The following is a 26,497-nucleotide window of genomic DNA, read 5'->3' as shown; positions in this document are numbered from 1 at the left end:
ATAGATAATTATGCATAACCCAGCGTATTTTAATTTCATGAATTTTCATACCAGGACAGACTGGTTTTAAAACTTACACATAATAAACAGATAATTGTATCTTACGTTTATATATGTACATACCTATACATGTGTACTGTCATAAAATGGTCGCCAAGTTCTTTTGACCTAATTTGAGAATGATAAGGCTATCTTACTAAAATTAAAGTTCAGGCTTTTCAAATTTTTCAAACTATTTGGCTATCTTTAATCAAATCTATTTCAATTTATATTTAAGAATGCAACTATATAATTTGCCCATGCTTCTCTAGTTTCTAAATTCTAAATTTAGTTCTCTTTCTTTACGTAAATCTATGTTTACCAATTTTTGAACCAGTAGTTCCACTGCGCATTGCAAAAATAATTTGTTAATGATCATGAATATAAAGCGCTATTTTTCCCACAACAACGGGTATATTTGAGCTTACCAGAATAAATTTAGAGTTTATCAACATTGCATTATATAACTAAAGGATTTTTTTTTTACAACAGACGAGGAAATTGTGATTACGAACTTTAGTTTATACTGAAGTATGTTTATTTCTTTTTCTTTTTTTTTTTAATTAACATTTATTCATTGATGAAAATAAACACTTTTAAGATATATACAGGTTTTACAATGAATTTTTTTCCTTTCACCACCCATTCATACATGCACACACATTCACATAAGTAAAGTAATATGCTTTAAAGTTTACACAGGTAAATGAAATAACTTAATCAAGTACTGCTCTTGATACTAAAAAAAAAAAAAAAAAGAAAGAAAAAATATAAAATATAACACAACTAGTTTTGTTCAAAAATATTTTTCCAGATCCACCACTGGTTATCAAAAATTAATAATTTTGAATTGTGTATTGCTACACACCTTTCAATGTAATATTTTATTTCTTTTTTAATATCAGTAATAAAAATGACAATTAAGTACATGTTTAGATGTAAAAAAAACCACAAGTAAAAACATCAATAAATTGTCGAAAATCGTTTCAGTCTGAAATAATAAAAATGAAAACAGGAAACGAATTTATTTACATATGCAATGTATGATAAGAATAATTTGTTCACGTGATATGTGATGAAGTGTTGCCCATCCTTGTCACATCTGTTAGCATTAATGGAAATATTTCAACACGTCATTACGTATGCCATTATTTACATTTACATTATGCACACATGTATACAATAAAAATAATTAAGATTTTTCAAATAAAGCTACCTCGGAAGTACAACGTTCATAATTATATACACAAATATTATTATGTCACAATTCCCGTTGCAATCACTATATGGCTAGCTCCGTCTCCTGATCACAACGGAAACTTTATCTTTTGGTGCTGAGAAAATGCGGAAAATGCGTTCTAATTTGCCATAGGTCCCTTCGGGTAGTGAGATGTCTAGTTGCTGAAAAAACTGAATATAATTGGATTTTTATGAAAAGAGAAAAGCAGTGTTCAATTGCATTGTACTAACAGGTATATTCCTAATTTCTCTTCAACATCAATCAGACCGAATATATTTATCAATCCATGTACAGTTATTACCAACTTTTTATAAAACTTGTCGGAATCAAAAATTGAACAACTGTATGTACAGAGAAACATTCGCCCCCGTTTGTTTTCGCCCCTTTTGCGCTCGTTGTCAAAGGGCGAATTTAAGACTGGGCGAGTTCTATATGAAAAATAATAACTCTGTCAACACAACTGCATCTGGCCGAATTCAAAACGGGGCGAAACTGTTTGCAAGTGTAAAAGTGCGAAAATTAAACGGGGCGAAAATACCCTGTATACAGTATTTTATTTTTTTACGTAGAAATGCGGTTATTTTTATCATAACTTCGATGTATTTTATTAGAATTAAAAAATTAGATCCATTAGCAAAAACATTATAGCTCTCGCAAACCTCATAAGTGATATGGTATCTCAGAACTAGTTTTCTATCAATTAACAAACCTTTGCAGTAATTATTTGAATTTCCAGTTCTGCAAACCGCTGTCCTATGCAACTCCTCGGTCCAAATCCAAACGGAAGGGTTGCTGAGGGGTGAGTATTTCGGATAGTTGATGTTAAGGGATTGTTACTTCGCAGGAATCTTTCTGGCAGAAATTCGCCAGGTTTTGTGAAGAACTGCTCGTTTTCGCACATGTGCTGAGTAAATATGAGTATCTCCGTCTAGATAATAAATAAAAACATACAGTGAAAATATCTATAGAATTTTTACATACAATTTAACTAGCGATTTTATATATAGCCAATCAAAATGTATAATTATCATTTTAAAATGATTCTATGGCCTACATCTTTACAGCAAATACACAGTCACATAACATATATTTATCTATTTATATATCTTGAAAGGGAGATATTAATTTTTCCTTTTTAGCAAAACATGCTAGTTACATAACTTTACTTTATACACGTTATGTCGGGATGATTAAGGATATATAGAGATCTATTCAAGGGGTTGTTATTTCATGAATGCCTCGTTTTTCAGTTTCAGTACATGTATATAGTTTTCGTCCAGGATGTAAGTTGGTGGGGGAGGGCTATCAAAGAATACCACGAAAAAGCCACCACTAATTCTAATGATTCCTCAGTAGTTAAGAAGAAGGGCTTAATTACATACGTATAAACAGGATTTTTGTAAAAAGATGTTATGATTAAATGAACATAATTCAATTTACACAGAAGATTATATCTTTACGGCTTCTCGTATACGCCTCTTTCATACATAAGTGAAATGTGTTAAACAAAAAAAAAAAATGAAACCTTTTTTACATTTACTACTTTACGTCTTCCGTCTATGATGGGACACTTGTTTATACAATTTTTCTTTATAACCAGCAGGCGTGCCAATTTTTTAAAGCAGAAATATATAAAGTGTAAAGTAATAATAAATTCCTTATACTTACGCCGGTCGGAATTTCATAACCAGATATTACTGCATCCTTTTCCAGACGAACAAATGACCCTGGGGCTGTAGGGGGATACAACCTATAACAAATATATATATACATGTAACATAAAAACATAAAGCTGCTAAATGCAGTCATATTGGCGCGCTCATAACATCGGACCGGATATTATAATAGGAGGTTTATGATTCAAACATGAGATGCATTTCCTCATTAATTTGATGCAAAGACTTGTTACTTTGTTACTGAATTCATTCACACTTTTATGAATTTTTTTTTTTCGAATAATAAAGAAACCTGTTGATTTTATAGGACTTCTGACAATATTTTTTTTTTTACTTTGAGTCTCTACATAACTTTTCTTAAAGGAATATGAACCTCGGAAAGTTTTCGAAAGCGTTGATTTTTACGTACATATATAAAATAAATTTTGCAAATGATTAATGTTATCCTGTCAATTAATATAGTGTATACTTATTTTCTTATTTTATTGTTTAACAGTTTTAAACTTCAAAACTTTTTTAATTATAAGTAATTCATAACAGGACGTTTTAACATTTCTGCTTTAATTAGGGAATGGATAATAAGCAGACTAGCCTGAGAATTTCCTTGATACAGGCCTTGAGGTACGGCATTTCACTGAGTGATTCCTTCGTTATATCAGCATTACCACACACAGAAGTTATCTCCTGCTGTAGTATCTTTTGTTTTTCCGGATTCCTGGCAAGTTCGTACCATAGAAACGTCAAAACGCTTGAGGTCTAAACCAAAAAAAAAAAAAAAATTAAAAAAAAATTTAAGAATTAAGAAAACTTACAGGTTAAATAGATGCTGAGTAATCTAACTCATTTTGCTTTATAAAAATAAATTTCGGTTGTTTAAATAAGAAAATATTTCCTTGTTTTTAAATAATAAAGCTAGCATTGATACACAACAATAATCATTCACTAATTGTGTCTTCTTCGTGCTAGCGCTGGTTACATGTAGCATACTAGTATAGAGTCGTTATCAGAAAGCTTTATTATTTCATTTTTATTATTAAAACAGTGAAGGACCATGCATTTTTCGCCCCAAAATCAAACTTGCAAAGAGAGCGTTGATTCCATACATAAAGAAGATGGGTGAATAAGGCGTGTAAACTGCCTATATAGTGATAGATTAGATATTATAAGATTAAAATGTCAACAAATCTTACACTTTCTTTCTAAATTATTGAAAACAATGAATATTCACCATAAAATCGATTTATAACCCTTAAATATGATAAATATTTGGAATAGGTTGATTTCAACTGGCGTATGCGTGTCCAAACCTCAAAATACTAGTAGTGTCATTTTTAAAAAGTCAATGCCTTTATTTTGATAAAGTGGGTCTGAACTCCATATCTTTGTCGTACATGTAGTCTGTATAAGGTTTAAAGGAGTTTCATTTCAACTAACGAAAACATGGAGAGATGACCCACTATACTTTAAAAATGTCATTTTGTATCGCAACAATTGAATGTTTTAGAAAAATAATACGTCCGTAAATTTGTGGATTAAGTGGCATAAAGCATTCAAACAATGGGGTTTGTTGTGACTGAAATGGCTCAGTGGTTAGAGCACCAAACATTAGGTAACATTATAGAGTTAGAATTTTTAGGTTGTGGGTTCGATACCACCAAAAGTTTACAATTTTTTTTTCTTATAGTTTGTTAAAATATTCAAAACTGAATATAGTTAGAAATTGTGCTTTTGAAAACATGTATTATAACCTTATCAAGAATATTTAGTTGGAAAAAATTAAATTTGAAATTGCATTTTATGACTAAACCAGATGGGCATTTGCGCTATCTTGTTCCACCATCTTCTTTAAGCATTAGTTGGGGGTGTGAAAGGCAACATTTCGTGATACACCGTCACGTTTTTTTTATTTAAAGCATGGAATTTTCAGACCATATAATCAAATAAACGTACCGATTCGACTCCCGCTACAAACAAATCCATCAAAACTCTCTCAACCATTTCTCCGGTCATTTTTGGGTGCGATAGTAGCGCATACAGCAAATGTGGTCCCTGTAGGTACTCCTCTAGCCGCCCCTCTGCTCTCGCTGTCTCCAGTGTCTGAATGGCGTCTACAATCGCCACGTCGGCTATTCTTTGTTCACAATAGTCCAATACATTTCAATTATTTTGGTGTGAGATTTCACAAGAAATGTTTAAAAAATATAATCAATTTGCATTAAGAGTTAACGCCACAACTTTACTAAAGTAACTAAAATGTAAAATTGGTCATCAAATCCCTCAAAGATTAGGTTTACAAAGTTAGGCTACCCTTGACATTCTAATCCATCAGTCCATGTATAACTGAGGTAAATTAATCAACTTTTATTTATGTAAACTATTTCAATTTTATGTAGTCAATTAAATGCAGCTTTTTTGCAATCGCAATTCTTTTATAGAGTTGTCTGCACTTAATAGAATTAAGAAGAAAGCAATTGTTTCCTCATAAATAGGGACAGTAAGTTATAAATTCTGTGGCATTTTCTTAAGAGAGGAAAAGCTTTTGCGACATTTAACGAAAAGATTTGGAAGAAAAAATATAATTCTAAAAAGGCATACATAAAGAATGAACCTACCCTATGGACTGAACTGTAAACTTTTAAAATCTGTTACTATCTTATTTGAGATTTATAAACATTTCAAAAGAGAATCTAAACCTTATGAATTAATATAAGATTCTAGAAATCCAACTGTATGAATTGTAATACTAAGTTATTATGAATGGACTACTTTAATTCGGCAAATTCTCATGAAATAAATGTAAATGCAACACCTGGCCTTGACAATGTGAGTTAAAAATAAAAGTAAAACCAATACATGTCCATGATGATGTGTTCGGACGGCAATACCTAAGCATTTAGTTGAATCGCGTTACCAGAATTATTCAAAATGACAAGAGTGAAGATTTACCCAAATAGGTGATCAGCAGCTCTTTCAAATTTCCTATAGAGAGGGGTGGGGAACAATCTGTACAGTTGTAGGCCGAAACTCCGGACATCCTTGTCCGTGGCATCAAAAATGTCCTCTAAGTATTTAATGTCAAGAATGGAGCCTCCCTCTATACACCCAAACCTCTTGTTAAAACACAGCATCCCCGTACCTACAGGAAACAACCAAAAATAAAACAATGAAGCAATAAAACTATGAAATATCAGCAGACTCACTGCTGGTGAAACTGTTTGTAGTGCTATTTTATCCACCACCAATTTTCAAAAATATAAATGATTGAAATTGCCTTCAATTTTGTGTAGGCAATATGTAGGACAAATACATGTAAATAAGATGTTATATTTACATCTACCGAGTATGATTCCCTCTATTTTTACGGAAACCTATATTTAATCCATAGCTCTACAAAAACAGCCAGACTGAAATCTACACGCCCCTTTTATCGAATGATCGACCTAAGAAAAAATACGGACTGCACGCTATAATCATGATGATGTCAGATTCAAATTCTCCCTCTCTTAGTCTCTAAGAAGACGAAGACGATTTGGCTGTTTCTTTTGCATGTAACTAACAAACTGATGTATATTAACAGTAATTTAGTCAATTTTACTTACTTCTTACAATCAATTTATTAACTTGCCAAAGGAAAGATGTAAATATGAATAATAAAATGTTCTCTTAGATGATTCATTCGGGTTCATGAGGGTTAAGAGGGTAGAGATCATTGCATAAAAAAGTTACATAACCCGCTAACGCAGGCTTTGTATAGTTCCTGCAATGTCGCCAACCTCATACTTCGCATGAATCATCAAAGAAAGCATTTTATTGTTGAAAACAAATCGAAGTGTATTTTTCGACATCGACGAAATAATTTTAAGGCCTTTACATGTATACTGTCTACTCAAAATCCAACATTATTTCGCATGTACATAATTGTTCAACCGGCTAGTTATTAAAGATATTAAAACTTAGATAGAAAACGATATGGTACTAATAATGTATTAGTTTTGTATATAACTTACTCTCTGTGACGTAACGCAAAAGCTGTTGTCGTAAGTCGTCCACGAATCCTCCATGTTTGTACAAATCCACGAAGTCGTCTGCTACTCTAGCAAGGATGCTGACGTATGCTGAAACAGCGGCTGGGCGTAACATTAACTCCTGTGTGGGCCTTCGAAGCTTGGCCCACTCCTCACCATTTCTGTTAAAGATAATTTTGTCATTGAAACATACAAATTGTATTCGAACAAAATGAAAATTTTGTATTTGTATATGGAACAATGGCAAACACAGAGTCGGCTTTTCATTAATTTTGATCACAAAAATCTAAATTGGAAAACAGAATGATTAATAGAAAACTATAAAAAACCGATAACAAAGCTAGTATTTAAAACTGTATTCAATAGTACAACATATCGATAGTAAAACCTAAGACAATGCCAACAATACAACATCAATATCAACAAAAACAACATGTACGGATCAATCTCCATTAAATACTAATATATCAACAACATCTGTAGAGTAATATTACAGACAACTGTAATAAAGGACAGCCGTAAAAAGTTACAAATTACAAAGAAAACGCGATAACAACAACAACAACAACTTTGAAAAAGGTATGGTTAGAGTGACAACAACTGACTATTTTCTAATTAAAAAAATTACAACGAAAACAAAATGTTTATACTGTATACAGGTTATTTGTCATATTCGCCATTTCTCACTTGCAAAATGTTTTTGCTCGATCTTGAATTCGCCCAGACAAACTTGTGTTTGAAGAGAATGAGATGGTTTGAGACATTGGAATTTGTCCAGTTTTAAAATCGCCCGCTGATAACAAGTGGGAAAGAGGTGAAATAAGAAAAAAGGCGAAAATTTCTAAGTTTACAGTAGAGCTTATTAAACAGAGTTACAACTTACAGGTTGGCCAAGCTAGGGTACTGCTTCCTGTTCTTGCTGTATTCCCTGAAGACACCTACGCCGGGCCGGTACGGATTCTTGATGTTAATCTTAAAAATCTCCCTCGCTATGTCGGGGTGAAACACAAAAATATTCCACTTATCTTTGATCCGCAGTTTTACAAAATCCCCGTACAACTGCTGCACATGAGCAGCAAATCGATGGAACTCAAAATTTTTCAGTTCACCTGTTTGAGAAATAAATTTCAATATTTCTATCGGAGAACTATAGTTTGAATGGTTAATATATAAAATAAAAAATTTTAAACTTTTTTGATTGATTGAAACTACAAACTTAGATAAAAATATTTAAAAAATGCTTTTGGTCTTCACTACTAGTACATTCAAAGTTAAAAATATAGAAATGTGACCATTACGTTAAAGCCATGTAATAACAAATTTTTACACGCACACACACCTATGGAGTTGCTAAAGAGCATTGTTCCAATATACGGTACGGCAAATTTTCCTCTCGGTCCAGGTACCTCATCAAATGGTCGAACAAGCGGTGCATCATGGGCCACAGAATGGGAATAAAATCGTACAGCTAGCAGTCGTGACAGCCTTAATAATGAAACACCTTTTTTCAATGCATTATTTTTCGATGAGAAAAAATCGGCTTACAATCATAATACACACTGGGCATAAACAATACCGTGGAATCACCATCATGGCTTTCGTCGGTAACCCTTGTCAACGAATTTACATCCCAAACGAAGGTATATACATGTACAGGCATTTGTTTAATATTTTTTTTATGAAATAGAAATTGCTACCAACCAAACTACGTCCCCACGAACCAGGACAATTTTGGCTACCCACGAACATTGACTCCCAGAAATTAAAATGACTCAACAGTATATATTTTCTATGAATGAATTAAGCGAAAATTGCTTTTTTCTGTGGGAAATTCACAATCATGTGAGTTACCTGTTTGTCATTGCAGCAGATGAGCAGATAACCAGTTATCTTTTTTCTCTGATGTTTTATAACCCGCCTTCTGATGAGCTATGTGTCAGACAGACCGAATCATCCGGAAAACCGCCATCTTATTAAAAAAAAAGTTGTACTTATGTAAGTGTCGGGAGGAAAGTATTAATTGCTCTTTTAAGTGGATTTTCTTTTTCGAAGCAAAATATCAAACTTAGTGTTAATAAGTTGTAGGAGTAAATGAGAGATGCATCCGTGATCGAATTCATAATGTCATAATGAATATCAGGAAAGAGGAGGGGGTGTTATGTGTTGTCACGATCATGTCATTTGAAGTGAGAAAACATTTATAACATCCCGCTTACCCACTATCACGAACATCCCCACCCCCGGCAAATAAAAACAAAGCCAAATTTACATTTATATGTTAATGCTGCTGTTCACAACGATGACGTTTGTAAACACAACCTGAATAATATATACATGCATGTAACATTTTATTTGATATTGGATATTAAAATTACTAAAAAAAATTCAAAAGATAGATCATGTTAAAATGTCCTTCATTTTTGCATATTAACATCTCTCTTCATCAATTTGAACCTTATTTCAATAGCTGTAAATAAGTATATATTATCTTATTATAACAATTCTTCAACTTACTATAACAATTTGTTATATATAAAATAAGTTTATATTAGTTTAGAATAAAAAAATTCAAAATTATTTATTCTGTAGTCATTTGAGGTTTTCAAAACCAACCTGCGTTTCGTGTCTTCAGAACTTTAAAGTATCGCTATGCAATGTAGAAAAGTTAAAAAAAAAAGAAAATCAAAGTACTGAAAGTACTGATAGGCGGAAGCATGATTGCAAGTTGTCAATGTAATAGTGTTATAACTATTTTCTTTTTAAGAATTTGTTTGATAACAGAAAACACTATTCTAATGTGTCAATTAAGGTATATACATGTAGTAAATGTGGAAATACTCAGTTACTGCACCAGATTAGTCCAGATTATGCCTTAAATAAAGATTAGATGAGAAAAGCAATTTAAACATCAAAACATCTATTTTGTGAAGTACGTTTATATAACAATTGATATTTATATGCAAGCTGAAGTTACAGGAATACATTTTCATTTATTATGCCAATTTATTAAAAATAGTCATTTTGACATCAAAATGATGAAAGAATATTATAGTATTAGAATTAAATGAACTGAACTTCTGAGACTGCAGTATTTTATTCTTTACAATAATGTTTCACCAATATACAGAAGTTACATTTGTACATCACTTGATTACAGTATTGTACACAATCAAGTTATCTGTGTGTCACTTTGCTCACTTGAGAATCAAAAGCCATTGAGAAATCAGCTTTATAGAATGATACACAAAATATATGGACAATGTGTAGTCAATAAAGAGATTTTGAAGTTTTCTTAACATATTCTCAAGTTTAACAGTAACAGGTTGATTTCAAAGTCATTTTATATGTGGAGAATTGCAGACCTCTAAATGATCCTCAGATTGCAGTTCATACATTTTGTTGACAAATGTTTAAAACTTAGAAAGAATGTATCTACTTACTGTACTGTACACCATACATATATTTAACAAAGATCAAACATATATGCAAATGTTGAGAATTACAATACATGTACAATGGAAAAGCCAAGTAATTTATGGATAACTATAGATTGATATTCAATAGTGTACAAATTATGTGTCCTTTACAATTGCTCGATGTTGTACTGTCAAATCACAGGTCTCTAGTACTGAAGACATTTGAACTTTAAACTTTTAAGTTTTTATTTTAATACTAATGGAATCTTCAAGAGAACTTCCCCATTACAGAACATAGACTTCCAAAGAATCCCTTCATAGCTGCATGCCGTAAATGTGTTTTTGGAAAGCGTGTAATCCTGGTGTGTGCCATTTGTGGTAACAACAATTTCAATACACTAGTGTTGTCTTGCATCCATTATACCAATGGCAGCTGTCTTTTTCAGCAGGATATTCTAAAATGTGTTGATGAAAATGAACAATGGATATCTTATCAAGCAATATTTCATTACAAAATACTTGACCCCCAATAAAGAAACATGGATTTAAAAATAAAATAAATCAATAAAACATTTTTGAATTTATGTGCGTTTTACCTTAAATAATTTATTTTCAAAAGTATACATGTATTTTGCAAATAAAGGATGAGATATATAAGAAGATCACATGATGTGGATTATCAATATTTGTAAGGTTTTTTCGATATACATGTATTATATATAATTAATGGACAACGAAGTGATTGAACTGTAAATAAAAGGTTTTTTTTCCTCCAAAATTCTTCAGTTTATAATTGCATTTAGAACAAGAATATTTACTACATTATTAAAGATATGACTTCAAGATATCTGTGAGTTAATGCTCACTAGTGATACTCCTGCTCTGATGTGTATACAAAAAAGCATAGTTAACATTACATGTAACGGGAAGTTGACATCAAATATTTTGAAAAATGAATCCTACCAATTAACAAAGACTGAGTTAAAATTTCAAGCATCTGCGATTGTTGCTGAGATATCTTTGACAAAATTTGTGTTATAGACAAACAGACACACAAGGGTAAAACAATATACCCCCTCTCCTTCTGAGCATGGGTATAATTAGTTAAATTACTTAAACAAGAAAACCACGGGGAATATTGTAATAAAATTTAGTTGTACAGTGCATTTACTAACCTTGAAAATGGTGTTAAGGCCATTAAGATGAGGATTCCAGCATATTTAAGAGGCCCTGCTTCCATTTAGAAGTTGCAAATGTGCAATGTTTGTCCCTCTTTAAAAGTGCTGAACTGGGAAGCCAACACCGCATTTACAGCATCCGTCTTTTCTTTGTTTTGCTTGAATTTTGCTGTGCGCCCAAATTTAGCAACTCTCCCCTTCACCAGAAATGAAGAATGATGTTGGGCTCTGATTGTCTCCTCTTGTAAGTTAATGTTAATCAGTTTCTTGACATTCATCTGAAAGAGCATATACATATAGAACAAATAGATATATGTTAGGTTATAACCTATAATCATTGTCAGGTATATAATTGAGTCTTTTTGGAATTGCAATTAATCATGAACATGGTAGATCAAAGATATACCGGTATATAGTCAAAGTTCTCATGAATTTAAAATTGTAAAAAAGGATGCAGTCATCAAAATTATCACATAAATTATGACGTAGACAAATTTCCATAGGAAATCTTAGTCACTTTCATTATAGAGAAATGATGACGTAATTCTGAGATACAAGTGTAACGGGATGGGAGAAATAATGACGGACCAGACCGGGTTTCGAACCCGGGCCCCCTGAATCTCTAGTCAGGTGCTCTACCAACTGAGCTATCTGGCACCGGTATGCGAACCGGTCTGACCGTTACATTCCTCCACCCTTAATGATCTTCGCCCTTGAAGATCACCAGGCTCTACCCCTGGCAGGAGTTCACCTGTCAGTTCAAGGGGTTGGTCACGGCACCAAATGTAACGGGATGGGAGAAATAATGACAGACCAGACCCGGTTTCGAACCCGGGCCCCCTGAATCTCTAGTCAGGTGCTCTACCAACTGAGCTATCTGGCGCCGGTATTCGAACCGGTCTGACCGTCACACAAGTAAATATGGTAGGTAAAAGGATAAATCATGTTAATTCTTTTTAAATGTTCAATTAAATATTTTTGTAATAGCCTATCTGGAATATTTATGATATCAGCCAATTAATTGCATCTTGTATAATACTTAAAAGCTGTATTTGAGATATATTTTAGAGAAAATCCATTTGCATTATTCATGAGTCATTTTAAAACCAAGCTGAATATTGTAATTTTTTGTAAGCAAAAAATGAATGAATCCTGTATCATACAGTGCAGTTCGTAACGTAATATAAAATCACTATATGAACTTATAAAAAGGAAACTTTACCTTCCTTTATATGCGATTCCATCGTGCTAAATTTTAATCTTTAAAGAAATCATATAGGCCTCGTCTTGTACAGTATTCATAACTATAGACCGACATTTCAGAATTATCGATGAATGTCTAACACAAACAATATAAATTCTTTCATAAAATTTATGTACTTATCAGAGATTTCTCTGATTCTAACCCCCGCTTTTACTTTTACACTGTGACATTGTTTCTTCCGCACGTCACAATATACAAGCGGGGATCGATTATAGTCAGAGGAATTTCGAATTAAGAAAGTACCAGCTCCTCGATCAAGAAAATGTTATCACCATTATTGTAACACGAAAATCTAAAATGATGAGGCAAACGTTTAAACAATGAGAAATAACACATTAGTTACCTAACTTACCTTACTATGTCGAAGATGGACAGTCACCAGTTGTTCTCAACGTGGGTTTGTTGACAAAATTTTTACACTGCATATGCAGTATTGTCTGATATTACTACGCGAAAAGTTGGTATGTTTACAAATAATTTATATGCATGGTATCATTCTAATAATCTTTTTTAAATAGATTTATGCACACCGTTGTTTTTTAAAAAAGCATTCAGTACCTGTTTCCCTATAAATTTTTCCTTTTGTACTCATAAACACGCAATTTCAAATTGAACTATTTTTTCCCCCGCAATTTCATCTACAGGCATCAGACTCCGTGCTTATCCTTCGTTTATGTCGCATACCATCGCAAGAGTTATCGTTCGTTCCTGTACTATGAAAATCGTAAACTCATAGCTCTACCAACTGCTATCTTTGCTAAAGGCAGTTTCAATAGATAATTAAAAACAACGAAGTAAAAGGTTTGAGACATACCACAGTTCTATTATCAAAAACGATGTTTAAACGGGGGTCGAAAAGTGGGGGGGGGGGGGGGGGGTAAAGAGTTGTATGCCCTTAGTTTAAATAACATCAGATAGAGCTACCATGAAAAAGGGCAGGAATTTGACCTTTGACGTAGAAGGTCATGAAAGCAATTGCAATAGGCGCTTCCGCCTAAAAAGTACCAATCTTTTAACATCAGCAATACATGTATATTTACCAGTATATAGAAAATTTGAAGAGAAATTACCATGCAAATGAAAAACTTGTGATCTGAATAATGTACATTGGTCACGCTCTTCTCTGAAATGCTAGGTTCCTACTGCCATGCAATCTATTACGAACACAACAATTGACAAATCGTAGTTAATAGTAGAACTTCATTATTTTAGGTTCAAGGATGCAAGCCGATACGTTTTGATGCGCTTTGTTGAGCGATACGGTAAGGTCACGAAAAACATAAAATTTCCGGTTACGCAATCTGTCAGGCTCTCTTTCTGCCCGTTCAAATAGAATCAACTAGAAGATCTCCCGCAAGCGCGCGAATTTAACACTTTATACACATTAATATGATTCAATGCTTAATATGTAGAACCATTCAATGCTTAATATGTAGAACCATATATACTTTGCTCATTTTTTGTAAACACTATATATGCTAATGCTGTTTAATTTTTCTCACTTATGTTGCAGAGCTTAATAATCGACGAAAATTGACAAACTCATATTTGATAAAATCGCATTGTCTTAAGCTTACACAAACGGGCAAAATAATTTAATGTAGACCTAATTGCTTCATTTCCAACCCCTTTATATTCAGGGCATATAAATCAATTCACGTGTGTATAAAATAATCACAACTAGAATAAGTGCGTGTGTTCCATTCACGTGTGTATAGTATACTGTTTTCGTTTATGACATAAATAAAACAATCATTTTACCATGCTATCAAATTCGGGCTTTTTATGGCGCTTTCAATTACACGTAACACTGATCAGCACGTTTCGTCTGGCTGTGTTTCAACAGATATAGGATGTACAGGCGATATATATTGGGAATATTGTTATATATTTACATTTTCCAGTGTCTTTGCCTGTGATAACACTACGTATCGATTTTGTACTTTTAAAAAACCCATAACTTCACATGACGACAAATTGAAGCGCCAGCGGGGTTTGCTTATTCATATTTAAGTATTTTATCGGACGATGGCTTGAAATTATATAAATATAAGTAATAAGAAATCAATCTTTGAATATTATGAGGTGATAATTTCGGTCGGGCGTGATCAAATCTATCATAAAGCCCGAAGGGCTTATTGGATTTGAACACGCCCCGACCAAAATTATCACCTCATAATACTCAAAGAATGATTTCTAATTTCTTACATAAAAAGCGATGAAATTTAAAAAAATCAACTTTCATCAGTTTGGCTTTTTTCAGGTCAGTTTAACTAATGATTCAAAATATCTGGATTGTACGAAAGCCGAGAAGGATCATTCGAGATTCGAAATACGAGATTCGAAATACGAGATTCGAGATTCGAAATTCGAGATTCAATATCTAAATTAACCAATTAAATCATGGATCTGAAACCGGTATCCTAGCAACATCAAACTGTTCTAAATAAAGATCATTCGTAAATTCTCTTTCCTACAAATAAATGTCTTAATAGCTCTTATATAGTGGCTATAAAATGGTTAAATTAATATTGATGAATTAACCCCACACAGTATAAACAATTAAATTAGAAATAACACTGTTGGCTTTGCGAATCTAAGTGGTTTTGTTTGCCCTGTATGTATTTCCCCCCGAATAATTTTAACCCGAAGTGTATTCGCCCCAACTGTGTAAAAATCGGCTCGCGAAGAAAGATCTGTTTAATCTGAATGTTTTAGCTATAAAACGAAACTCAATGAAATAATCGACATGTCAAAATATAGGTTATGATAAAGTTTTAAACCATAGAAGATATAATGATTTACAACCTCAAAGACAAACATCCAGATAAGAATAGTGTATTGTAGGGTATGACAATGCATTTGTCGATATGAGAGAGAGGGACAGACAGACAGACAGACAAAGAGTTTTGTAGTGTCAAACTCAGTTTTGATTTAGAATTTGAAATTGATTTGATTTGTTACAAGCATATATAGACAATAATTAAGCCTCTAAAACGAGAAAAGAGAGGAGGTAGCTAGGGTAGGGCAGACCAACTACATGTAGCAAGCTTTAATTTTAACGGTGTTAGCGCACCTGTGATTTACATCGACTCTCTCTCTCTCTCTCTCTCTCTCTCTCTCTCTCTCTCTCTCTCATCACCTAGCATTTCCTTTTCCGTGAGGGGGTTTGGGGTATTTGTGATGTCTTACATTAGCTAGCGAAAATGATAAAAAAAACATGAAATTTTCTTTAAATTGTGTGCGTATCTTGTACGCCAATAATCTGTTTTCAGTATATACATTTCAAGAGGGGGGGGGGGGGGGGGGGGGGGCTATATAGTCCTAATTAATTTGTCAGTTATTCTGTCCCCACTTTGTTTTCTCTTTGTTTTCCAGGTTTTTTTTATTTGGCTCGGCAAATTGATATAAAACTCTCTGTGTAGCTCCATAACGATGCACTGTAGATAAATTATGAGTAGTTTTACTTTTGATAAACAGGTACATATCCGTACTTGATTTTTAATTTGACTCTTATAATCGGATTTAATATTCCAATAATTATAGGGTAGGAAAGAGTAGACGGGACTTTTTTGCGCATATCCTACTGTACCATTCATTCAACACAGGTATTAGCACTCATCGAGTTCGACTTGCTTTCCTTTTCTTTCATCCACTGGATTTAAAGCTATTAATTTTTGAAAATATTTTGAATTTATGGCCTGATTATATATAAATTAGAGCTGCGCTGGTGCATATATTTACCCAAATGGACCAAAATATAACCAAATGAATCTAAAAATTTTGACAAAATTAGTTTTAAACGTCCGACTCTTTTTCAATTCTAATCGGGTATGTCCTTTAGAAAAATCTTGAACCACACACATTTTAGCAAATAAAACGACAATTGTTTCATTTTTTATGGGAAGGGAGGTGGTGCCGGTAAAGGACATGTATTGCATGTGGCAGTTGTGCTATACTCTCATTTGTTATAATAGGTAATACTACATGTACATATTGATATAAAATGAAAGTTTCCAATTACACTGTACATAGCTTCTATCACGCATTTTGACCCGTGCGATAGTTTAAAACAATTTTCAAAGCATTTAATGTAATTCAACCGATCATTTTTGAAATTTAATTTGCTGGATCCGCGCCTGATACGTCCGCCTTCTTGTATATTAGAATTACATGTACGTTGACCATATGTACACATTAACTTAATCGGCTATGTTATGGGACGATAACATTTTTTATCAATGTTTTTGCAGGATATGTAACAAATAACAGCCTATTTATGGGTTTTTGCACTGATTATTTGAGATAATTTGCCGCCATCATTTATGCATTCCACACACCACTCACAGTTTCTTTATTTGGTGTTCTGTGTGTATAGCGACAAATTGGTAAATTTGCACCACTCACCCCTTGTAGCTTCATCCTGATTACCTTTTATCTGGCTAAGTGTAATGTAGTAGTATATTAAATACACACATCTTTGATTGCAGTGCTTATTTACATCTTTAGAGATTTACTTACAAAAAAAGTAAACATTTGTATGACTTATATGTAATTATTGTCAATTTTGGTGCGGGGGGTGGGGGGGGGGGGGGGTAGGGGGGTAGGAAACTACAGAGAAACTTAACTTGGCTGTGAAACATATGCTTTTATTCTTTCTTGTTAATATATAAATGAATGAATTATAACAAAATATATGTACAACAATTAATTTTGAAATATTCATGCACAATCAAATAAAAGGTTTTACTGTTCTCTGCACAAGAAATCGGCAATGTGAACAACTTGGCACCCTATCATCCGTACCTTTAATTGTAGAGAGTAGGTATCCTTCTATATTGAAAACAATTCCAAAAGCAAGACTCATAATAAGTTGTTTACTGAGGAAAAGGAAAAAAATTGTATTAATTTTATTAATAATTCCGTATGATGTGATAATATCTCAATGATTTGTTTATAATCATAGTACTAGTGTATCACTGTATGCATACATAAAAACGATAAGTTATGCTTATATTTATTAGTGAAACAGGACAGATTATTTATATTTAGATTATTTAGATACATGTACTAATCTTCATGCGGGGATCTAGAAAGGAGGGGGTCAGGGGATCTGGACCCCCTCCTCGGGAAAATTGGAGCTTATTAAATTTACATAGTAAATTTTTTTTTAAATTGGCCTAGGACCCCCTACAGAAAATATTAGCTACGCTTATGAAGTTCTCTACCATAACCGCATGTTTACACAAAAGGGGTGAATAAACCTGGGTTTTAAACTATTACTAGTGGTGAAATACCTTAGGGTTCAAACGCATCAGGTGGAAATGCACCAGGGCAAACAAAATCACTTAAATCAGCGAAGCACACTGCATTATTACTAGTCTACTTAGATATTCTGTGTAAAAGTAAATACAAATAACTATTTAGTAAGGTAGGGAGAAGTGAACATAGCATTTATTTGTATATAAGAGCATGTACGTATGATTTTTATTTAGAACAGTTTGATGTCGCTAGGATACATATTTTTTAAGATCCTTGATTTGATTGGTTAATTTAGGTATTGAATCTCGAATTTCGAATCTCGAATCTCGTATTTCGAATCTCGTATTTCGAATCTCGAATCTCGAATGATCCTTCTCGGCTTTCGTAGGATTGAACACGCAATACACTAATTAAAACATGATGGCGTCATAAAAACTCCTGTCCAAGCCGCTTTATCAACGATAAAATAAAACGTGTGACACTTACCTGTTTCTTGACACATAATCTTTTTTCTGTATATACGAAAACCAATTATAAACTTAGTAATTATATACTCTGCAATTAAAGTGTAAAAAGTTAGTTATTCGGAATCCCTTAAAATCATTTTTTTACTGTATTGAAAATTAAAGTACCGAAGTACTGACGGGAGTTGATTTTATTGATAATAATTATAATCTATTATAAAATCAATGTTATGTAATTTCGCACAGCAAGTTGTTTGTTATCTGTGTTTACAGATCACACCAATCACACCAATATCCCGGGCTATAGACGGAAAAACCCATGAGAATCATGCTATGTAATATTCAAAAATAGAATCAACGCCCTCGAACTCTACGATGCAGCATGTATCGGCAATGTAAATATTTCTGGATAAAATGTTTGCAAGCAGTATTGAACTTTGGCGTAGGAATACAAAAGACTACAAACAATATCTAAAGTGTTCGTACCATTTGAAATCTGGCTATTTTCAGGGTATTTTAAAAAAGTTTCCTTGAAAAACAGTGCTTCTGAATTCATTACATCGAATTTATTGATTATTTTCAAGTACTAAGTATTGTTAGTGGTGATGATTTGTACTCAGGTCCACACACTGTTTCACAAGTACTTCCGGTGTGCCAGAGTAGCTGCATGTGGGAGTTGATTAAAAACAAATATAAAAATCCAGGCAATATGCAATGTGAAAATAATTAGAACCCGAGAATTCTACAATGAAAAGCATATATCAAGATATGTTTATAAGGGTAGAAAAATATCCATGTGTGAAATACAACTGGCTATTAGATAAAAAAAATATTATTTTCGTAGGGATTTGTAAAGTTAAGTATTGTTAAAATGTTACAAACAAAAGATTGCTCTTAGATATTTTATAGCAAAAACTGTTTTCAACAAAATTGTAATACATTTTCTTCAACATCATAAAAATGTGTTTTGTATAGATGTTTAACAAACATGCCGTGTCCACAGTCGTATGTATTAAAACAAATTTCAGTCAAGTACTACTGAATTAATTAATCTAGGAAAATATCTATATATTATAACACTCAGAAATTTGTAGTAGAAAAATAGATAATATGTTGATGCATTTGATTCTTGTATTGATACATATTATTTCTGATATTATATATGCATTCTTAATTTGTATCTGATGAGCCATTTGGCGTAAGGAAGAAATTAACGAAACTAAACTAGAGAAAACTATTAGTATTTAATGAAAATAAGGAGACTCTCGGTAATCTGGAAAATTCAACAGCAAAGATGGAATTTTCAATGAATATTTTATCGAATTCCAATACAATATTTTAAATGCATTAATACGTAATATTTTTAACTGTATTTTGAGTACTGGTATTTTCCCCAATACGATGTCTTCGTCTATTATAGTTACAGTGTTTAAAAAGGTGAGTCTACAGACCCTTTTAACTACAAGGGCACTGTAAGTAATGTGTGTTAATTATGTTCTTCAATTTTAAACAATAGTTATTGGAATGGGCAAAATACAATGATGATAAGACAGATGCACAATTTGGTACATGTATGTGATGTTATTTTTGCATTGCATTCTATTGTTAGCAATAGTTTATGTAAAAAAAGAGGTAATTTTGTGCATTTATCGATTTCAAAAAAGCGTTTTACTCTGTTGATAGACGAAATTTGTGTTAAACTTTCAAAGGTTGGCATTGTAAGAAAATTAATGGCAGTTATTAAAGCGTTGTATTGTCATGCGATACCCTGTATGGATTTGTTTACATTTTGTAAAATACCCTTTTTATTGGTTGGTTAATCCATTTAACAACCGAGGTTTTAATGTCATTTAATATAGTTTAATCGCCTTGCTATTGAAACTGGTAGACATAAACACACACATAAAGAAAATAGGTTTTGTCCACATTGTTGAACTAGTGTTGAAGATGAATTTCATTTTTTTTAAATGTTTGTCCTTGATACGGAACATTACGCAAATTATATATGAAAGAATATTATTATAAAAAACATTCAATGCTTAATATATTGATTCAAGTTTTTAATATTGATAATGTTAAAGATCCCTTTAAAACATCTCTTGGTAAATTCATTTAAAAAAAGATGCTATTAAGAGACAACTGTTATGCCTAGTTAAAATTGTTAATTTTTTGCTTTTGATTTGTTTTCTCAACCTGTATATATAGAGTAGGCCTATATGTTATCCTTTTTAAGTGCACAAGTTCTCCTGTAAATAGACTACCACCTCATGCTATATGTATGTTATACTGATAAAGTTGTAAAGCTTAAAGAAATAGAAGTATTGAATTTATAAGAAAGCGCTTTTAATTTGTATTTATTATGATAGAGTTTATAATGCATTAAAAAATGTATCTATGTGTCAAAGAAGATGGGGGAACAAGATAGCGCAAATGTCCATTTGGTTTTATGGTAAAAAACAATTTCAAGTTAATTTTTTTCCAACCAAATATTCTTGATAATGTTATAATACAAGTTTCAAAAGTACAATTTCTAACTATATTCAGTTTTGAATATTTTAACAAACGATAAGCATTTTTTTAAAAGTTTTGGTGGTATCGAACCGACACCTAAACACCCTAGCTCTATAAATTTATCTAATGTCTGGTGCTCTAACCACTGAGCCATTTCAGTCACAATAAATCTCCTTGTGAAATGCTAAATGGAACTTCAACCACGAGTTTACGGACTTGTAGTATTTCTCTAAAACGTTAAATTGTTGGGATACAAAATGACATTTTTAAATCATAGTGGGTCATCTCTCCACGTTTTTGTTGATTGAAATCGGTTTGAAATCCTTTAAACCTTATATAGACTACGACAAAAATAAGGAGTCCAGACCCACTCTATAAAAGAAAAGACATTGAAGTTCTAAAAATGACATTATTTTGGAGATTTTGACACGCATACGCCAGTTTTAATCAACCTATTCTAAATATTTAACATATTAAAAGGTTATAAATCGATGTTATGGTAAATATACATTGTTTTTAATAATTTAGAAAGAAATTATGAGATTTGTTCATACTTTGATTTTATAGTATCTTATCTATCCCCATATGGGCAGTTTGCACGCCTTATTCACTCATCTTCTTAAAATAAACAAATTACAAGTAATTACGAGAGAGAGAGAGAGAGAGAGAGAGAGAGAGAGAGAGAGATCTGACTCATTTTACTACTAATTAGCGTGTTTTTAGATTTTTTGGAAAAAAAACTTTCTAATAAAAAGTGACGAATTAAATGTCACTAGAATTTTCAATGTTTAACAAGATAACTAAGTTTTCAAGCGCGCCCATCTATGCGAAATATTTGTGATTGTTGATTTTTAAGTGCATATACCACAGATCGGATTTATCTCTTTAACAAATAAGAAACATTTTGATTGTCATTAATATAAGAACTCATGCAAAAATGCATAATTGTATATTCAACTTTTTGCAAACTGCCTACGACAGTAGGCATTTTGATTGTCAATAATATAAGAACTCATGCAAAAATGCATAATTGTATGTTCAACTTTTTGCAAACTGCCTTTCCAGAATACAAGCATTAGAATTCAATAACTGTAGATTCATAATTAATAGCGAGGAATTAATGTTTGCGTAAACTCGCTAGAAGCGCATCTTGTTATACCTTGTGAATTTATATAAATTTCGCTCGAATAAAAAATACATTTTTAAATGCTACACCTGGGTTAAAAAGGGGGTCACGTTTAAAAGGAGTATTAATGAAAAAAATTTTTGGTAGATTATTTCAGAAACTATCAATAAAAAATAACCTGTTGATACAATTACATATATTATGTTTTAAAAATGTGTTTCATTCGTATAACCATAATACGATAATTTCACCTACCTTTACCACCAGAAAAAAATCCAAACGCAAAAAAATCATTTCTTTCAATGAGTGCAGTAGTACTATATGTCGGATCTGACCCGTGACATTATTCCGAATCAGACGAATTTTAAAATTCAGATCTGAATTAATAATCCTTTTTTCGTCTTTAAGTACCTATTTATATATACCTGTCTTTGTGTGTCTTTTAAAAAAGTATTATTGGGGTAAATTGTTGACGTGGGGAGAGGGGGGGGGGCTACGTTCTTTTCGAAACATTTTTTTATCGGCACGTGTCCAGGGTACTCTTTCAAGGTCACGTGTAGTGAGTTATTTGTGTTCATAAAGTTCATTCAAAGTGGATTTCTCTGGTTTTTCCTTTTAAAAAGGTATTGTGTATCTTGTTCTAAAAATTCTCCATTGTCACGTTGTCAGGATATTTTTAACATACTAGTACATTGGATTGTTGTCTTTTATGGCCTGTAAACTGACACGTGTATATATATATATATATATATATATATATATATATATATATATATATATATATATATATATATATATATATATATATATATATATATATATATAATCAATTCACAGAAGGCGGTTTTACCTAAAAGCAACACAGTTTAAAACCATGCAGATGATTTGATTTTGATTATTTTAAATTAGTTAAAAAATTCAAATATTCTTCCTGAAATTTAAACATTTACTGTATCTTTGTACCGAATAAACATAATCATACACAATAACTTAGTGCTTGTTTTCTCCTATAGTTTTGTTGCTTATCAGCAAAATGGATCATTTGAACTTTCCACTATAAATTTGATCTATTAATGATGTATTCATCATGTATTAATCATGTTTATTATGGAGAAAAAAATAGGGCAATTCGAAAAGCTTTGAAAATGTTCTCTTACACATTTAAATCTTATTGTCTAAACCCAGTTTTAGGCGGTCATAGGTTTGTCAACATAAACGGCATATATTACAGGCCAGTTGAGACTCATATATTGACATTATTTAAAGGCCAGGGGTTCGTTTCACTAAAAGGCGTACACCCGGCGTACACGTAACCTAAAGCCTGATGTAAAGTTTCACTAAAAGGCGTAACTTTGCGCCCGCCCTTAGTTAAGCCAAAACATCTACGCCTAGCTAATGCAAAGGTAGCCGTATTTATTGGCGTAACTATAAAAAAATGCTAAATCTGTTGCTGAGAATGTCTTTGCTAGCCATAAAGTAAAATTTTACAATTTATCATGTAAATTTGATTAAATTCATATGAAATAAGGAAAATAGAATGTTTTGATAGGTAGCATCAATTCTCATATAGAAACTTTCTTACATGTACCATGCTGTATACACATTATTAGTCACCTACCGGTTTCACCAGAGGAGACTAAAGCTTTCCTCTGCGTCCGTCAGTCTGTCTTTCCGTCCGTCCGTCTGTCCTTTCGTCCGTCTGTCTGTCCCACTTCAGGTTTCCACACTTTCTTATGCGTTTGAGGAATAATATGAAACTTGCGGAACAACTTCAAAATGTCAAACTACAGATCAAGTTTTCACTTTTGTCTGGTTGACATATTTTCGAGAACATTTTTGTTTTATATTTCAATGTTTTAATGTTCGGGTTCGTTATCGGGTTTGGTGTATATTGGATAAACGAGGCCAGTACGTAGTCAATAATTAATACCGTGCGTTACCCGTACCATTCCTTTTATCATTTATACAACAAATAAGTTCTGTAAAATAGTGTCAAGCATTGTGTTGTATATTTAATCGGCAGGATTTTTTTTTTTGGTATTTTTTCAATCGGGTTCGTTATCGGGTTGGGTTGTTTAACTGTTTAATTTGATTCGGAGTTCAGAAGACGGTAAGAAATGATAGTGTGCATAACAGTGCATTTTTTTCACAAATTTCTACCAGCGAATACTAAATGGGCTTGGGGGAAAATTACAGGAGATAAAAAAAGTATTTCTTTATTTTGTTCACTTTGTATTTAATTTCTATATCAACTTCATAGTTTAAATTTCAATAAGTTCGTAGGCTAATTTTGCTCCAAACCTTTCAATGCCAAAAATCTAAATACCAAATTAGAGTCTTATACAAATAATGTATAGTATGGATTTATCATTTCTTTGACAAGACTTTTAGTTAAACTTATTCAATGTGTTTATAGAAAATATTATCAACAGAAGAAAGCAACATTAGAATGAAACTTATACCAATGAGAGACATATATAAACAATAACAAGGCTCGAGCTTTGTTTACAAAACAAAGAATTTCGAAATCTGCATCTTACTTATAACTCAAAAATTGACTTTCAAATTTTGGCCAAGCTAGTAACCATTATAAAAATTAAAAATGGAAAAATAAAACTCAAAATGTTGAGCTCATATCGTGTCTAAGTTCCTATAAGTATTGTTCATTCCTTTTAAAAAGTACAATTGCAGCAATTAAACGCAAACAAATACAGCCAATATCATGCTGTAATTTTTGTTAAATAACTGGCAATAAAAACATATTTGTGGGTATTGTATTTGGATTTATTTATTGAAAATTTTAGATTCCACCTATAGCTATGTCTGGCTGAGGTAGACGAAAAGGATTTGCCCCCCCCCCCCAATCCCCCGAAAAAACCCACTAAAAACAAGAGGTCAACGGGCCACATGCATATTCTTATATTTATTACTGAGCCCCCTTGTAACAGAACGATTTTAAAGTCATATAACGCATTGCAGTTTTCGAGAAGATCTTAAACAACTTTGTAAATGGATTATAAACCTACATCAAACTTTGAACCCCTTGTGAGGCCAAAGAATTGTCCAGTGGCCAGAGTCTAAATAACTTTAAGGAATGAGCAATATGTAAATATGCTTGAATATAAGTAAAATCATAGATAATAACATTTGAGTTTTTTGTGAATAATTGACATGTTTTCCTTTGTAAAATTAAAACCCCATCCCCCATGTGAACCAACCAAACTCCTAAAGATATGATGTTGACAAATATTAATCATTACTTTCTTAACTGACATAAGTTACAGCTTTTCTAGGCACATTGTGTTTAGAAAATGTTTTGTAAAGATTTTCTTTCATACATTGTATTTCAATTCTATGTTAAAAAAACAATCCCCCACAATTGCGCCCGAACCCTACCCCTGGGAACCATGATTTGAACAACATTGAATCTACCCATCAGGGGATGACGCCACACAAGACTCGACCCCATACTGTGGCCCAATCCTTCCCCTGGGGACCATGATTTTATCAAATATGAATTTACGATCTGGATTTTTATCAAACTTTAATATACCCTAATCGAGGATGCTTTCACGCGAGTAATAGGTTTTCTGCCCGATTAGTTTACGAGCAGAAGGTTTTTAAAGATTTTAAAGAGCTAAAAACCAAACACTCTTGCACGTCCCCCCCCCCCCCCATTACCAGAACTCAGTCGCTTTTACTGTGAAGCAACATCGCAAAACTTCGAGTGCCAAAAAATACAATGCATTCAATCAGAGCCGCCACAAACAGGCATTTATATAGTCAAAAGACAGACATGGTGAACGATAAAGCTTTCAAATCTGTAAATAACAAATTTGTCCGGTCTTCTGAAGCAGAGAATGATCACTTAACTCTAAGTAGATCGTTTATAAATTTGATTTTGAAATAATTAAATAACAAGTGCTTACCTTGAGAGTGCATATTCAACTTCTAGTAACCTACGACTGGCAATTTGGTATTATAATAATATTTACATCCACTTAAATTACAGGTATGTTTCCCTGCATTTGTTTTAAAGAAAATAGAGTGTTACAGTAATTCATACATGCATGACAAGATAAAAATCTACGCAATTCAACGCAAGACCTAATTGTCGGCGTAAGAATATACGCACTTGTTTAACTTTTAAACACTGTTTTAGATATATTGTTTAGATTTTGTGTATACAATTTTAATTCAAATTGCTATACATGCTGGCATAATTGTTCTTATTTTTTTTTTTTTTACAGATAATTGGTATCATCCTCAGTTGTCTCCATGCAGTTCCAGAAGACA

At 32.3% G+C, this 26,497-nt stretch overlaps 1 protein-coding gene across 2 annotated transcripts; it reads right to left on the bottom strand.

Annotated features, from left to right (window-relative positions):
• Positions 1-653: 653 nt before the first annotated feature.
• LOC128185880 (probable cytochrome P450 49a1) lies at positions 654-18,671 on the bottom strand. 2 transcript variants are annotated; one of them, XM_052855565.1, is made up of 11 exons: positions 18,587-18,671; positions 8,832-8,949; positions 8,320-8,465; positions 7,864-8,089; positions 6,963-7,141; positions 5,902-6,091; positions 4,906-5,086; positions 3,548-3,711; positions 2,948-3,029; positions 1,989-2,207; positions 654-1,449 (listed from the first exon to the last, which is right to left on the bottom strand). In XM_052855565.1, exons 2-11 carry the CDS (start codon positions 8,840-8,842, stop codon positions 1,330-1,332), a joined length of 1,518 nt encoding a protein of 505 aa, XP_052711525.1. In that variant the 5' UTR covers positions 8,843-8,949; positions 18,587-18,671; the 3' UTR covers positions 654-1,329. The 2 variants fall into 2 exon arrangements, with proteins under 2 accessions (XP_052711525.1, XP_052711524.1); XM_052855564.1 differs by lacking the exon at positions 18,587-18,671 and adding an exon at positions 9,250-9,310.
• Between the last annotated feature and the right edge of the window lie 7,826 nt (positions 18,672-26,497).

This window comes from Crassostrea angulata, chromosome 5 (assembly GCF_025612915.1).
Source record: "Crassostrea angulata isolate pt1a10 chromosome 5, ASM2561291v2, whole genome shotgun sequence".
NCBI classification, from domain to species: Eukaryota; Metazoa; Mollusca; class Bivalvia; order Ostreida; family Ostreidae; genus Magallana; species Magallana angulata.
Note: the sequence above shows the minus strand (reverse complement) of the source record. Positions and strands in the feature narration are given on the sequence as shown.